The 16,791-nt window shown below is 47.5% G+C and overlaps 1 protein-coding gene across 2 annotated transcripts in view; it reads left to right on the top strand.

The window, feature by feature from the left end:
* Positions 1–6,640: 6,640 nt before the first annotated feature.
* LOC121563999 (protein LRATD1) overlaps positions 6,641–16,791 on the top strand; it is a 10,910-nt gene continuing 759 nt past the window's right edge. Inside the window, exons 1-3 of one of the 2 annotated variants that reach the window (XM_041875593.2) lie at positions 6,641–6,777; positions 7,548–7,719; positions 16,214–16,791. The exon at positions 16,214–16,791 is cut by the window's right edge and continues 759 nt beyond it. In XM_041875593.2, the coding sequence (XP_041731527.1) occupies positions 7,591–7,719; positions 16,214–16,791 (707 nt within the window). In that variant the 5' untranslated portion in view covers positions 6,641–6,777; positions 7,548–7,590. Of the gene's footprint in view, positions 6,778–7,049; positions 7,329–7,547; positions 7,720–16,213 lie in introns of those variants that run through there. The other variant, XM_041875594.2, reaches the window with a different exon arrangement.

The raw sequence follows: 16,791 nt of genomic DNA, 5'->3' as shown, positions 1-16,791 counted from the left end.
AATATAGTGGAAAAGGGAATCTGGACACACTGTGGACACGGTAGACATTTAAATGTAGGTGTGGACGCATGACGTGTTCGTAATTCCATGATCAGAACTCTGTGATCAGAATACTAAAGCTGCATGAACTGTCAAGTCTTGACATGACCAGAAGACTTCCCTCAGTAACTGGAATTTGAGAAACCCAGTGTTGTGTTCGGCTGGTTCTGTTCACTAGTCTCTCATAGGTCAGAGGCTGCTCACTGGAGAAATGATCTCTGTCATCTTCACTTCCACGCAAGATTGGCAGAATGTTTCACACACAGCAGCAGGTTGTGATGAACTACTTTGGAATGGTCCGTGATAGGGTCGTTGATCTGGAAGGTGTGGGTCTTGGGATTGCTTTCCACCACAGTGTAGACAACGTCCTCCCATCTGTCTGCCAACTTCCTCCGTCCTCTCACTCTCTGTCACCTGGATCGATGAATTTCACTCTCCTATTGTACATCTTCAACAAAGGCCATGGCATCCTGGAGATCTTTCTTCAGGCCCGCCACATACTTCAGGTACTAGACATTGCCATCTTCTCGCAGAGCGGACTTGAACAGTACGTCAACAGGCAGACGAGGGACTCTTACCAAACATCAGTTAGAATGGGGGGGAAGTCAGTGGTCTCATGGGCTGTTATACGTGAAAGTCAAGGTGTGCAGCATCTGACGCCATGCCTGCTTCGTTTGTGGCAGGAGTGCTCTGATCATGTTCCCCAGAGTACGATTGAAGCGCTTAGCGGTGCCTTTTTTCCATAGGGTGGTATGGGGTGGTACAAGACCTCTTCATGCCCGAGATGTTGAGCACGGCGGCTATCAACTCACTTTCAAAGTTGGCATCTTGATCATAATGGATTCTCTCAGGGAGCAGAAATACTTGTCCCACAACTTCCTGGCTACCTGCTTTGCGGTCTGGACATTGGAAGGCGTGAGTGGGCTTGGTAAAGTGATCTGTAACCACCAAAACATCCACAGGTCTGTTCTTGGAGTCTTCAGCTGTCCAGAAGTCTATACAGACCAAGCGATACTGACGCAACACCGGTGTCTTGATACTCTCGGCCCTCTGGCTCTGGTTTTTTACTCATGACGCATCTGGCCTTGGTGACCTGCATCCACGCTGGTCTTCCTCTTGCAGTGATTGGTGTACTATGTACTGGTGTTTCTTTTTCCTAGTGACTGGGTCCTTACTCTGTATAGGATTCCATCCTTCAGCACTAGCTTATCCCACTGTTTCAAGAGCTTCAGCAGCTCATTGCGTCTCTCCCGTCTGGATGGTCAGCGGCGGCGTTCCACATAGGAGATCACACGGCTAACTCTGTGTCGTCTCGCTGATTGGCTCCGAGGTCACTTTTCGGGATAGACGGCAACGCATCCTGGCATATGTCATTGACACTTTGGGACATGGCTTGCCAAGGCTATAGCTCGGACTCTGGCAGCGGCGTCCCAGTTGGGACGGCAGAGACTTCATCGCTGGACACTGAAGGTGCAGCTGTGAAGGCTCTCTCTCCCTGAGTGCACTGGTGAACACATTTTACATTTAAGTCATTTAGCAGACGCTCTTATCCAGAGCGACTTACAGGAGCAAGTAGGGTTAAGTGCCTTGCTCAAGGGCACATCGACAGGTTTTTCACCTAGTCGGCTCGGGGATTAGAACCAGCGACCTTTCGGTTACTGGCACAACGCTCTTAACCACTAAGCCATCTGCCGCCCCAACACCTAAACACATCCTGGACTTCACCACCTAACAGCTTCTGACTCACGGAGCAGATTCTCGTATGGCTCACTGAGTAGGCGCCCTCCAATGCCTGCGAAAGGCTCTCTGCTGAGTGCGTCAGCCACAACATTCTTTGACCCAGGGACGTATTTGAGATCGAAGTCCTAAGCAGCCAGCTTAACCAACCCAGCGCTGTTCACAGACATCCAGCTTCGGCTTGGTCAGAATGTGAGTAAGGGGATTGTTATCGGTCCATGCCGTGAAGGAATGCCCCTTTAGAGCTAGGAATTCGAGACAGCGTGCAGGACAGTTTGCTCTGGGCTCTGTTCAATGACTTGCTGACTAACGCTATAGGGCTCTGTCTTCACCTGGAGCTACTGGCCCTGCCCTGCACCCAAGCCATCAGTGGATAGGACAAAGGGTCTTGAGAAGTCATTGTGGGCCTGGACAACATTAGCCAACATAGAGCGTCCTTGAGGCTCCGCAGAGCCCTATCACAGTCAGGGTTCCAGTCTACTTCCTGTATGAGCTTCCGCGCCTCTTCCCATTCGCTCTTTTCTTCTTCTTGTTCCCTTTTGGCCCAGTTGTCGGCTGGAAGAGAGGCCTAGCAGTAGTGGAACAGTTTGGGATGAAGAGTTGACACCACATCACTAACCCCAGGAACGACAGTATCTTCTTGGGGTTCGGAGACTGGCCATCAGGAAACATTAGGTCTGCTTTCTTTACATTAGTAATGGCCACAACCTTAGCAGGAACCGTGGACACACCACTGCTGTCAATAACATGGCCAAGGAAGTGGACAGAACGTCGACGGATGTGACACTTCTTAGGAGTACGTTTGAGCGGTGAATGTAGCACATGGGGATGTATGAAATGTACTCCTTTTGAGGTGGCGCGATTGGCTAAGACGCCTGAGGAGGGCGGTCACGTGTGTTTGTGAGGCAGAGGTCCCAAGTTCACGCCAGGTATGGGCCGAATCAGGAGGAAGTGGTACTCGCTAAGCAAGCAGCGTGACGTCCTTTACACACACATACACACAAAAACACTGACTCGGATCTACAGTTGCGCTCAGCTCAACCCTGGGGTCACTGTTATGTGTTGTGTGTGTGTGTGTCAGATTATACGTTGAGGGAAAAAAGTATTTGATCCCCTGCTGATTTGGTACGTTTATCTGGTTTGGTACGTCAGTCTAGACGTCAGTCTATAATTTTAATGGTAGGTTTATTTTAACAGTGAGAGACGGAATAACAACAACAAAAATCCAGAAAAACGGATGTCAAAAATGTTATAAATTGATTTGCATTTTAATGAGGGATATAAGTATTTGACCCCTCTGCAAAACATGACTTAGTACTTGGTGGCAAAACCCTTGTTGGCAATCACAGAGGTCAGACGTTTCTTGTAGTTGGCCAACAGGTTTGCACACATCTCAGGAGGGATTTTGTCCCACTCCTCTTTGCAGATCTTCTCCAAGTCATTAAGGTTTCGAGGCTGATGTTTGGCAACTCGAACCTTCAGCTCCCTCCACAGATTTTCTATGGGATTAAGGTCTGGAGACTGGCTAGGCCACTCCAGGACCTTAATGTGCCTCTTCTTAAGCCACTCCTATGTTGCCTTGGCCGTGTGTTTTGGGTCATTGTAATGCTGGAATACCCATCCACGACCCATTTTCAATGCCCTGGCTGAGGGAAGGAGGTTCTCACCCAAACGTACAAAATCAGCAGGGGATCAAATACTTTTTCCCCTCACTGTACCTGTCAGAGCTAAGCCTGCATGTATAAAACATACACCATCGGGACCTTGACCAGTAAAAAGGCAGCGTCATATAATAGATTTACCACCATGGAGAGAGAGAGAGAGAGAGAGAGAGAGCGAGAGAGAGGGGGAGCGAGAGAGGGGGAGCGAGAGAGGGGAAGAGAGAGAGAGGCAGAGGGGGAGAGAGAGGCAGAGGGGGAGAGAGAGGGGGAGAGAGAGGGGGAGAGAGAGGGAGGCAGAGAGAGACAGAGAGAGAGAGAGAGAGAGGGGGAGAGAGAGAGAGAGAGAGGGGGAGCGAGAGAGGGGGAGCGAGAGAGGGGGAGAGAGAGGGGGAGAGAGAGAGAGAGAGGCAGAGGGGGAGAGAGAGGCAGAGGGGGAGAGAGAGGGGGAGAGAGAGGGGGAGAGAGAGGGGGAGAGAGAGGGAGGCAGAGAGAGACAGAGAGAGAGAGAGAGAGAGGGGGGAGAGAGATGAGAGAGAGAGGGGGAGAGAGAGAGAGAGAGAGAGAGAGAGGGAGAGAGAGAGAGAGAGAGGGGAGAGAGAGAGAGAGAGAGAGAGAGAGAGCTGACCACCCCACCTGGAACCACAAAACCTTTCTGTTCTCTCTCTTCACCTGTCTTTCTCCACCTCTCTCTTTCCTCTCTCTCTCTCTCTCTCTGCTCTCTCCCTCCATCCATCCTCCCTTTTTCTATAGCCCTGGATAAGGGTCGATGTCACACACCATCAAATATCAAGTGTGTGTGTGTGTTTTTCCGTATTCTTGGGAAACACACACACACACCTACACACACTACACACACACTACACACAGCCAGAATCCATAATAGTATTTCAATGTGTTGTTTCACAGATGGACAGGCAGCCTAGGGCAATATACTCGGGGAGGAACTGATGACAGGTCCGGAGGTTCTGGAATGAACTGGGGCACAGACAAGGCAGGGGGAAGGGCAGAATGTAAACAATTAGAGTGACAAAATGAACTCCAAGTGGTTGCTTTTCCATTCAATATGTGGGTTGTGTAGCTTTAACCATGGATGGCCAAGAATCAGGGGAGAGTAAGGACAGACGATTATGTGGAAACTGATCTTTCCCTGGTGATTTCCAGAGAGACGCATGATGACAGGGACGGTTCTCTCACAGACACGGGTGAGAAGCTGTCCATTGAGAGCGTTGACATCGAGGGGTGAATCGAGTGGGACAGTGTCCATGCCCAACTGGGTAACGACACCTTGGTCCAGGAAGCTCTCGTCGGCGCCCGAATAGATGAGAGCAGACAGAGGAAAAGCCTGGCTTCGACGCTCACGGAGACGGTTGTCAATGCGGATAGCGAGAGAGATGAGTTCATCAAGTCCATCAGGCTCATCCCTGGACACCAACTCGTCCTTGAGGGTCTCAGTGAGCGCGTTCCGGAATGCTCCCTGAAGGGTCTCCTCATTCCAGCCGCTCTCAGCGGCGAGGGTGCGGAACTCACATGCCATCTCAGCAACACTATGGGGGCCTTGACGGAGGGACAGGAGTCGTTTAGCGGCATCCTCACCGCAGGCTAGGTGGTCGAAGACATTCTTCATCTCATCCGTGAATCTGGAGTAGGAGAAGCAGATGGGGGACTGCCAATCAGAAAGGAAATCTTGGCCTATTCGCTAGCAGAAGAGTAGGGCTGTTGCTCAAATAATAGTGAACATTGTACCAAAAAGGCTCTGCAAGCTCCGAGGTTGCCATCGTAACGCTCGGGAGTCGGAACAAACGGCTCCCGGAGCGAAGGAGAAGGACTTGGAACTGGTTGTGAGCTCTGGTCGGAGGGTCTGTCCTGTAGGTCAGACAGGCTCTGTGAAAACTCCTTGATGTGCTCCAGAAGGGTCTTCAGGGCTTGGTCATGTTGCTCGAGCAGGGCGCCTTGGCCGACGAGGGTTTGGTGGAGAGTAGCAGAGTCTGCTGGGTTCATCTCTTAGGCCAGATCGTACTGTTACGCGGAGTGGAACAGGGGAACCCAAGAGCAGACTCAGACGAGGAGACTGGGATGAAGTAACCAAGGTATTTATTGAGACACAGGGGGAAGATGGAGTGCAGGTCAGGGGAAACTGCTGGAAACCAGGTGCGGAGGCTGAGGCTGGAGCGAGGGGGGGTTGAGACAGGGTGAGCAGGTCCGGAGGGGAAGCCAAGGGAGTAGTAGAGTGGGGAATCCAGGACAGAGTAGCAGGATGACGAGACGTGGGACTGGAGACAGGGACCAGAGTCGGAGCGGGCAGAACTGTAGCGGAGAGGAAAACAGGCACAACAGGATAACAGGATCTGAATAGTAACAAACGGCTAGAACCGGAGACTGACTGAGCAGAGATTACGATCTGGCCGTGCGGAAGTGGCAGGACTGAGTATTTGTAGAGGTCTTGATTATGGAACAGGTTGCAGCTGGTGGGGATCTGCTCTGACTCCAGCACACCTGTCTCCGCCCACACAATCACACACAGAGAGAGAGAGAGAGAGAGAGAGAGAGAGAGAGAGAGAGAGAGAGAGAGAGAGAGAGAGAGAGAGAGAGAGAGAGAGAGAGAGAGAGAGAGAGAGAGAGAGAGTGAGTACTGGGGGAGTGGTGGCAGGTCAAGGAGACAGGATGAGCAGTAGAGGGCGTTGCAGGAGCAGATGTGCCAGTAGTATAATATATTACCTCTCTGTCTGGCTTCCTCCTCCCTCTAACAACAACAACAACAACAACAACAACAACAACAATCACACCTCTGTCTGTCTAGTGTTCTCCATTCCGCCAACAACACCACCATGCCACGGTAGATGCCGCTACACTCTTTACGCAAACAGAGCGATGGAGCGTCGCATATGGCCCGTTCCAGAGACGTTGCCAGACAAAAGCATATAGAACGAAGGGCTCCTCGCTGTGTTTGTGTAGTTTCCCTGAAGTGTGTAGGGCCCTAAACAAATTCCTATCACCACGCGCTGCTCTGCGCCCAAGCTATTGGAGGCTGGCTTGATTGACGTGGGGATTGGCCTTTTCTGATTGTCGGAGCGGGGATGGTAAAGGGCCCCTAGACCAATGGGCTGCGCTTAGGGCAGACGTTGCGGCTGAAGGCGGAGCTCTCCGAGTTACTTTAAGACGCGAGGTACGGAAAACACACAGGTAACGCACACAGGGCTGCGGGAGGATAGAGGGGAGGAAGAGAGAGAGAACGCACGGAGAAATAGAAAAGAGAGGGAGCGGGAGGGAGTAGAGAAGACCGTGCAGCTCGCGGCACTGATGGAACGACAGGATATATAACCGTTCCCTGTGTCGCGCGCAGGTAACCGCTTCTATTACTCCGGTGTTTTTCCCCTGGTGCATAATGGGCTCTGAACGATCCTTTATTTTCCCACGGTGCGTCCAACCGGTCAGAGATACATCTGAAGCAATCTGTCGGCGCGCACTTCTCTTCTCCGTGGAAGACTGGAGATTGCACCTCCCTCCCTCTCTCTATCTTTCTTTTATTTTTATCTGCCTCTTTTCCTGGCTGCTCTCTCTCTCTTTCTTTTATTTTTATCTGCCTCTTTTCCTGGCTGCTCTCTCTCTCTCTTTCTTTTATTTTTATCTGCCTCTTTTCCTGGCTGCTCTCTCTCTCGCTTCCTCTATCCAGCGCTGCTATTTTCTCATTCAGTCCACCAGAGGAAATTATTAGCTAAAGGCATGTGATGAGAGCGACGGACTAAATAATTGATTGTGTTCTCGTCTTTCAAGCGAACTGGGCTCAATAACTGGAGAGTGTTGATCATTTACCTCACTACGTGGCTGTTGACTGTTAAGTTATTTTACTGGATGCTGCTGTGGTGTTTCTGTGTCGCTAATAGCCGACCAGAGGTGTGTACTGGAGCCTATTGTGTGTTGGGTTTTGTCTGTTCTTTCCCCACACTCACATCTCTGTCCCCTTCTCTCCCCTCTCTCTCCTCTTCTCTCTCCCTCTCCTTCCACTCTCCCCTCTCTCTCCCCCTTCTCCTCTCTCTCCCCACTCTCCCTCCTGTCTCCCCCACTCTCTCTCTCTCCCCTACTCTCTTTCCTCTCCTCCCCTCCCTACCCCAGACACCGTGTTCCATGCCTCTCCTCTGCCGGGGCCTCGTCATTGATGGGCAACCACTTGGACCGTATCACCCATCTCAGCTACAGCGAGCTGCCAACCGGCGATCCGTCCGGAGTGGAGAAAGAGGAACTCAGGGTCGGCGTAGCCTACTTCTTCTCCGACGAAGAGGAAGAGGTGGATGTTACTTATTTGTATATATTTTGTTTTGTCTGTCTTGTGTGTATTCCATCGAGGACCACGTTGGAAACAAGTGGCATCGCTTTAACCCTCAAGCTACCAACATATTTTAACACATTGATTACCTTACTGGGGTCAATTTTACCACGAGAAGAAACTATTGGGAAAAAAAGCTACAATCATAGTAAAATATCAATGTATGTCTTATCAAAACATCCTTAGACATATGATTCATGTTATCTGAAATGACCAAAACAGACTGTTATTTTAGCAAAATTACAGGTCATTTGCATATTTTGTCAAATGAAAATATGCATTTTTCCTTTTTATGCAGCTTTTTCTCAATGTACAAGCCACATTAGTACTAATAAGCTAATTGACCATCATTAGTATCATTAAGTTTTCAGAATTTTTCAGTAAATAATAATTTTGTCATTTTCATGTGGTAAAAACAACTCCAATTTAAAGGGGCATGTACACCAACATTTGAAATATACTTACTTTTACTGACAAAAAAAGGCTCAATTCACTTCAAAAAGGGATCCTGAGAGACATTGACCAAAAAATATGGCTTTGTTTTCTTTATTTACCCAACAGCCAGCATTTGCATCGCTGTTAGTGAAACAATAGAGGTGGTAGGGGCTATGGCGGCATTCTTCAAAAGCATGTCCACATCTTGTAAATCACTTCAAACCCAATTATATGTCACCCAAAATATCATAACAAGTTGCACATATATAATATTGGCGGATATCATAGGAATTCTGGTATTTATATCACATTTTCCTTGGAATAACTATTTTTCTGAGAATACACCCCAAAACAGCAGTATGTGTCCATTCAGAGAGTAGCTGCTTTCTGTACTACAGTTCTACTAATAATTCATACCACTGACAGCCTTTTATGAGCTGTTTTGACTGCAACTAAGCATATATCTAAGATGAATTAGATTTGCACACAGTCATACCTAGTTATAACCAGTTATAACCAGTTATAACCAGTTATAACCAGAAGGTGCTCCATATCTCCAGATGATTTGTCTAGCTGGTCAAAATCCCTGACCCGTATCATTTATTATTATTAGCGTGTATTGTTTTGTATCGTTAGATACTACTACACTGTTGGAGATAGGAACACAAGCATTTCTCTCCACCCGCAATAACATCTGCAAAAAATGTGTACGCAAAACAAATAACATTTTATTTCATTTGATTTATTGGTGTGTATTCTCTGAAAAGTAGTTATTCTAAAACATTTTTAAAAAGTGTTTGAATCCAGGTTTGTCTGGAGACGTAATACCACCCTCTGAGGATATGTATAGCTTGATATTACGTCTCCAGACAAACCTGGATTCAAATACTTTTTTAAAATGTTTTAAGAATAACTACTTTTCAGAGAATACACACCAATAAATCAAATTAAATTAAATGTTATTGGTTGCGTACACATATTTTCCAGATGTTATTGCGGGTGGAGAGAAATGCTTGTGTTGCAATGTCCAACAGTGTAGTAGTATCTAACGATACAAAACAATACACGCTAATAATAAAAAGAAAAGAAAAGAAAATGTAGAAATATGAGAATGAGCCATTTCAGAGAATACACTGAGTGGACAAATCATTAGGAACACCTGCTCTTTCCATGACATAGACTGACCTGGTGAAAGCTATGATCATTTATTGACGTCACCTGTTAAATCCACTTCAATCAGTGTAGATGAAGGGGAGGAGACAGGTTAAAGAAGGATTTGGTTGTATTTTTTATTTTATATTTTTTTCTCACCAATTGGTGAGAGCCATGCATCCTCCATTCTTGTCCCATCGCTGCAACTCCCCTATGGACTCGGGAGAGGTGAAGGTCGAGAGCCATGCATTGTCCGAAACACGACCCTGCCAAGCCGCACTGCTTCTTGACACACTGCTCACTTAACCTGGAAGCCAGCCGCACCAATGTGCCGGAGGAAACACCGTCCAGCTGGCGACCAAAGTCAGCTTGCAGGCACCCGGCCCGCCACAAGGAGTTGCTAGAATGCGATTGGACAAGGAAATCCTGGCCGGCCAAACCCTCTCCCTAACCCGGAGGACGCTGGGCCAATTGTGTGTCGTCTCCCGGTCACGGCCGGCTGTGACACAGCCTGGGATCGAACCCAGGTCTGTAGTGACGCCTCATGGGTCTCCCTGCGATGCAGTGCCTTAGACCGTTGCACCACTCGGGAGGCCCTAAAGAAGGATTTTTAAACCTTGAGACAATTGAGACATGGGTTGTGTGTGTGTGTCATTCAGAGGGTGAATGGGCAAGACAAAATATTTAAGAGCCTTTGAACGGGGTATGGTGGTAGGTGCCAGGCGCACCGGTTTGTGTCAAGAACTGCAACGCTGCTGGGTTTTTCACGCTCAACAGTTTCCTGTGTGTATCAAGAATGGTCCACCACCCAAAGGACATCCAGCCAACTTGATACAACTGTGGGACGCATTGGAGTCAACATGGGCCAGCATCCCTGTGGAACACTTTCGACACCTTGTAGAGTAAATACCCCAACGAATTGAGGCTGTTCTGAGGGCAAATGGGGGTGCAACTCAATATTAGGAAGGTGTTCCTAATGTTTTGTACACTCAGTGTATATAATGGTGTGTATAGACAGTATGGACAGTATATGAATAGAAAAGGTGTGTACAGAAGTAGTTATATAGGATGAATCATGACTAGAATACAGTATATACATGTGAAGTGGGTAAAACAGTATCTAAACTTTATTCAAGTGGCCAGTGTTCAATCACTATGTACATAGGGCAGCAGTCTCTAAGGTGCAGGGTTGAGTAACCGGGTGGTAGCCGGCTAGTAACAGTGACTAAAGTTCAGGGCAGGGTACTGGGCAGAGGCCAGCTAGTGGTGACTATTTAACTTTCCGATGGCCTGGAGAAAGAAGCTGTTTTTCAGTCTCTCGGTCCCAGCTTTGATGCACCTGTACTGTCTCCGCCTTCTAGATGGTAGCGGGGTGAACAGGCCTTGGCTCGGGTGGCTGAGGTCCTTGATGATCTTCTTGGCCTTCCTGTGACACCGGGTGCTGTAGGTGTCCTGGAGGGCGGGTAGTTTGCCCCTGGTGATGCGTTGGGCAGACCACCACCCTCTGGAGAGCCCTACGGTTGCGGACGGTGCAGTTTCCATACCAGGCGGTGATACAGCCCGACAGGATGCTCTCAATGGTACATCTGTAAAGGTTTATGAGGGTCTTAGGGGCCAAGACACATTTCTTCAGCCTCTTCACCACACTGTCTGTGTGGATGGACCATTTCAGGTTGTCAGTGATGTGCACGGCGAGGAACTTGAAGCTTTCCACCGTCTCCACTGTGGCCCCGTCAATATGGATGGGGGCGTGCTCTCTCTGCTGTCTCCTGTTGTCCACGATCAACTCCTTCGCTTTGTTGACGTTGAGGGGAGAGGTTATTTTCCTGGCGCCACTCCGCCAGGGCTCTCACCTCCTCCCTGTAGGCTGTCACGTCGTGGTTGGTAATCAGGCTTACCACTGTTGTGTCGTCTGCAAAATTTGATGATTTAGTTTGAGACGTGTGTGGCCACGTAGTCATGGGTGAACAGGGAGTACAGGAGGGGGTTGAGCACACACCCTTGTGGAGCCCCCGTTCTGAGGATCAGCATTGAGGTGTTGTTGCATGCCTTCACCACCTGGGGCCGGCTGGTCAGGAAGTCCAGGACCCAGTTGCAAAGGGCAGGTTTCAGACCCAGGGCCCCGAGCTTAGTGATGAGCTTGGAGGGCATTATGGTGTTGAAGTCTGAGCTGTAGTCGATGAACAGCATCCTCACATAGGTATTCCTTTTGTCCAGATGGGATAGGGCAGTGTGCAGTGCGATGGCGATTGCATAATCTGTGGATCTGTTGGGGCGGTATGCAAATTGTAGTGGGTCTAGGGTGTCAGGTAAGGTAGAGGTGATATGATCCTTAACTAGCCTCTCAAAGCCCTTCATGATGACAGAAGTGAGTGCTACGGGGCGATAGTCATTTAGTTCAGTTACCTTCGCTTTCTTGGGTACAGGAACAATGGTGGACATCTTGAAGCAAGTGGGGACAACAGACTGGGATAGGGAGAGATTGAATATGTCCGTAAACACTCCAGCCAGCTGGTCTGCACATGCTCTGAGGACTTGGCTAGAGATGCCGGCTGGGTTAACACGCTAACATTTCTTACTCATGTCGGCAATGGAGAATGAGAGCTCACAGTACTCGTGTTATCCTCCAAAGCGTGCAAAGAAGATGTACAGTATAGCTTGTCCGGGAGCATGGCGTCGGTGTCCGCGATGTGGCTGGTTTTCCTTTTGTAGTCTGTGATTGTCTGTAGACTATGCCACATACGTCTCGTGTCTGAGCCGTTGAATTGCGACTCCACTTTGTCTCTGTACTGACGTTTTGCCTGATTGATTGCCTTACGGAGGGTATAGTAGGACAGTTTTTTACTAGTCCATGTTCCCAGTCACCTTGCCGTGGTTAAATGCGCTGGTTCGCACATTCAGTTTTGCGCGAATGCTGCCATCTATCCACGGTTTTTGTTTTGCATAAGTCCTATTCATCACAGTGGGAACAACATCCTCTATGCACTTCCTGATGAACTCAATCACTGTGTTACAGTTTTTATTGCTATCTATCTGTTCTGTTAGACCTTCTATTTCCTTTTTTAATATGAACTCTTTTTACCTAAATTGTTTTGGTTTTTAAGATGAGTATTGAATTGCATGGCCTCTAAAGGCACATTTAAAAGTGTCCCATACAATAAGGGGATCTACTGTTATGTAGGGAAAAGTCAGTTATGAATTATTCTGTCTTGGTTAAATACAATTTGTCATCCAGTAGGCTTTGATTACATTTCCAATATCCTCGCCCTTGCGGAAATTCTGTAAGAGTAATGTGTATACCAATTATTTGATGGTCTGACCGCATTCTGTCCCCTATCAATATTCTTTTTACTTTTGGTGCCAGCTAAAATGACATAAGAAAGTAGACAAGACGACTAGCTTGATTGAGCCTCCGCCATGTATATCTCACTAAGTCAGGATATTTAAGCCTCCATATACAGTGATATACAATTCTAACATTAACCCTGTAGTGGAGGGCTAAAGGACTGTGTTATTCTGAGGTTGCTGGTTCGGTTTGGGTGTGTTCGCCTCCAGGCGTCAGTCAGATGATGGCAAGACACAGTTACCGGTGGTTACTTGTAGTTTACTTGGAGGAATAACAGTATATACAGTGCATTCAGAAAGTATTCAGACACCTTCCTCTTTTCCACATTTTGTTACGTTACAGCCTTATTCTAAAATGGATTTTGTCATCAATGTATTAAAAATAAAAAACAGAAATACCTTATTACAGCTTATTTACATAAGTATTCAGACCCTTTGCTAATTGAGCTCAGGTGCATCCTGTTATCATTGATCATCCTTGAGATGTTTCTACAACTCGATTGGAGTTCACCTGTGGTAAATTCAATTGATTGGACATGATTTGGAAAGGCACACACCTGTCTATATAAGGTCCCTGAGTTGACAGTGCATGTCAGAGCAAAAACCAAGCCATGAGGTCGAAGGAATTGTCCGTAGAGCTCCAAGACAGGATTGTGTCGAGGCACAGATCTGGGGAAGGGTACCACAAAATGTCTGCAGCATTGAAGGTCCCCAAGACCAAAGTGGCCTCCATCATTCTTAAATGGAAGAAGTTTGGAACCACCAAGACTCTTCCTAGAGCTGGTCGGCCGGCCAAACTGAGCAATTGGGGGAGAAGGGCCTTGGTCAGGGAGGTGACCAAGAACCCGATGGTCACTCTGACAGAGCTCCAGAGTTCCTCTGTGGAGATGGGAAAACCTTCCAGAAGAACAACCATCTCTGCAGCACTCCACCAATCAGGCCTTTATGGTAGAGTGGCCAGACGGAAGCCACTCCTCAGTAAAAGGCACATGACAGCCCACTTGGAGTTTGCCAAAAGGCACCTAAATGACTCTCAGACCATGAGAAACAAGATTCTCTGGTCTGATGAAACCAAGATTGAACTCTTTGGCCTGAATACCAAGCGTCACGTCTGGAGGAAACCTGGTACCATCCCTACGGTGAAGCATGGTGGTGACAGCATCATGCTGTGGGGATGTTTTTCAGCGTCAGGGACTGGGAGACTAGTCAGGATCGAGGGAAAGATGAACGGAGCAAAGTACAGAGAGATCCTTGATGAAAACCTGCTCCAGAGCGCTCAGGACCTCAGACTGGGGCGAAGGTTTACCTTCCAACAGGACAACGACCCTAAGCACACAGCCAAGACAACGCAAGAGTGGCTTAGGGACAAGTCTCTGAATATCCTTGAGTGGCACAGCCAAAGCACGGATTTGAACCCGATCGAACATCTCTGGAGAGACCTGAAAATAGCTGTGCATCAACGCTCCCCATCCAACCTGACAGAGCTTGAGAGGATCTGCAGAGAAGAATGGGAGAAACTCCCCAAATACAGGTGTGCCAAGCTTGTAGCGTTATACACAAGAAGACTCGAGGCTGTAATCGCTGCCAAAGGTGCTTCAACAAAGTACTGAGTAAAGGGTCTGAATATTTTTGAAAAAACTGTTTTCTTTGTCATTATGGGGTATTGTGTGTAGAACAAAACTATTTTATCCATTTTAGAATAAGGTTATAACGTAACAAAATGTGGAAAAAGTCAAGGGATCTGAATACTTTCTGAATGCACTTTATCTATAATATTAGTAAATTCCTTAAGTGCATGAGGGTGATAGTTTGTAGTGTGATTTCCTTTACGGTCCATTGAGGTACTTAAAACCATATTATATAATCTCTCACCATAATAATTGGCTGCTCCAAGACGTCTCCGACAGAGCAGACGAATACGGAGTGGGCTTCTAGTCCGACTCAGGAGACGTGCATACCATCCACTGCATACCATCCACTGCATACCATCCACTGCATACCATCCACTGCATACCATCCACTGCATACCATCCACCGCTTCTGGGTATTTTACTCACTAATGTTCAGTCCATGGACAATAAAGTAGACGAGCTCAGGGCAAGGATTATTATTATATTATATTATATTATATATTATATTATAAGGATCTCTTTCCAGAGAGACATCAGGGACCGTAACATACTCTGTTTCACGGAATCATGGCTCTCTCCGGATATACTGTCCCCGTCCATACAGCCAGCTGGGTTCTCAGTACATCGCGCAGACAGGAATAAAGAACTCTCCGGGAAGAAGAAAGGCGGTGGTGTATGTTTCATGATTAACTACTCATGGTGTGATTGTGGTAACGTACAGCAACTCAAGTCCTTTTGTTCTCACGATCTGGAATACCTCACTATCAAATGCCAACTGCATTACCTCCCAAGAGAATTCTCTTCTGTCATCGTCACGGCCGTGTATATTTCTCCTCTACACCAATCTGTGTATCTGAGTTCTGTGTTGCAGTTCTATCAAGTATTTATACCAGTGGCAGACTATCTTTACCATTGGCAGATTTTTATATGCACATAAGGTAATTTTGGTTTTGTACACAGTCATACGATACGTGGTATGGGAAAGTCCAATCTCGGGTGAGTCCATGGGGAGCGATATCTCTACAGATAATCAGTCTATCTGGTCTAAATCACTGATACATGTTCCCCTCCACCCTCTGATGATATGGATAACTTGTTATTACATCTCCAGAGAAACCTAGGTTCAAATAAAGCTCCTATTTATCAAATTACTAAAGGCGAGAATTAGGTGTTTTTGGTTGGGGTCAAAATGACCCCAAATTACTTACATTTGTAAAAGGTCCATATTGAAATACAAAGTCTAAATAATGATTTATTTGAAGAATTGAACAAACTACCTTTAGCCTATGATAAAACAAATGCCTCTGGGGTCAAAATGACCCCGGTTGGTAGCTTGAGGGGTTTTGTATCCCTGGGCTACTCAGGCTACCATTATGTCAGATCGTGAAATGCATGTTTAAATTCATTTTTACCTGGCCAAATTATTAGATGGCCTGCAAAAAAATACTCTTTTTTTTTTACGCACTGAAAAAATCATCGTGGACCAGATTGACGAGCTCTCCCCACTATGTATTTTTTCTGCAATGAGGATTCACCCTCTTAGGAGAATCATTTGTAACGTATCTGCAGAAACACGTTTTTTTGAGCAACAACAAAAAAAACAGTATAGCAATCTGCCAATCAGGGGGAGCCAAATGAACGGCTCTTTCACCGATGTGATTCGGTTCCCGACGTTCACCAAAAAGATCAGTTCAAAAAGAGCCGTTCATTCGCGAACGACCCATCACAAATGACAAATAAACTTTGATTTGATTTGCCTGCTCTTTGTGACTGCTGATGTAAAAAAAGGGCTCTCTAAAATACATTTGATTGATTGATTTGATTGAAAATACATTTGATTGAAAATACATTTGATTGAAAATACATTTGATTGATTGATGATTTGATTCTAGGTGGACGACGGAGGAGGAGGAGGAGGCGGTTACATCAAGGACCCTTGCCCCAGCCAGGAGGGCCCCGGGGCGGTCAGCGAGCTGGAGTACTCCGCCTTCTGCTCCCAGGAATGCATCTTCTCCAAGCTCCGCGAAAACCAGGACTTGAATGTGTACTCCGCCAAAACGTTGCTCTCCATGTGCTCTCCAGGGGACCTTGTGGAGCTAGTATCCACCTCCCAGGCACCTCACTGGGCTGTGTACGAGCTCAACGACCAGGTGATACACCTGCATGAGGGGGAGATACGGAAGGACAGCCTGACTGAGATAGGACAGGGCCGGCACGGACGGATAGTGAACAGCCGCTACCGCTTCCGACCGCTGCCCTCCGACCTGGTTGTGCAGAACGCCGCCGAGCACCTCGGCCTGAACAGCGGGGAGATCTGCTGGACCAACTCAGAGAGCTTCGCCGCTTGGTGCCGCTTCGGGAAGCGGGAGTTTAAGAAGGGAGGCGAGGCACACTCGGCGCAGCAGCAGTACTTTCTCAAAGTGCACTTTGGCGCCGGAACTCGGAGTGGACACGCACACACGCTGGTGTT

The sequence above is a fragment of the Coregonus clupeaformis genome, unplaced genomic scaffold (assembly GCF_020615455.1).
Source record: "Coregonus clupeaformis isolate EN_2021a unplaced genomic scaffold, ASM2061545v1 scaf0062, whole genome shotgun sequence".
In the NCBI taxonomy this organism is placed as follows: domain Eukaryota; kingdom Metazoa; phylum Chordata; class Actinopteri; order Salmoniformes; family Salmonidae; genus Coregonus; species Coregonus clupeaformis.
Note: the sequence above shows the minus strand (reverse complement) of the source record. Positions and strands in the feature narration are given on the sequence as shown.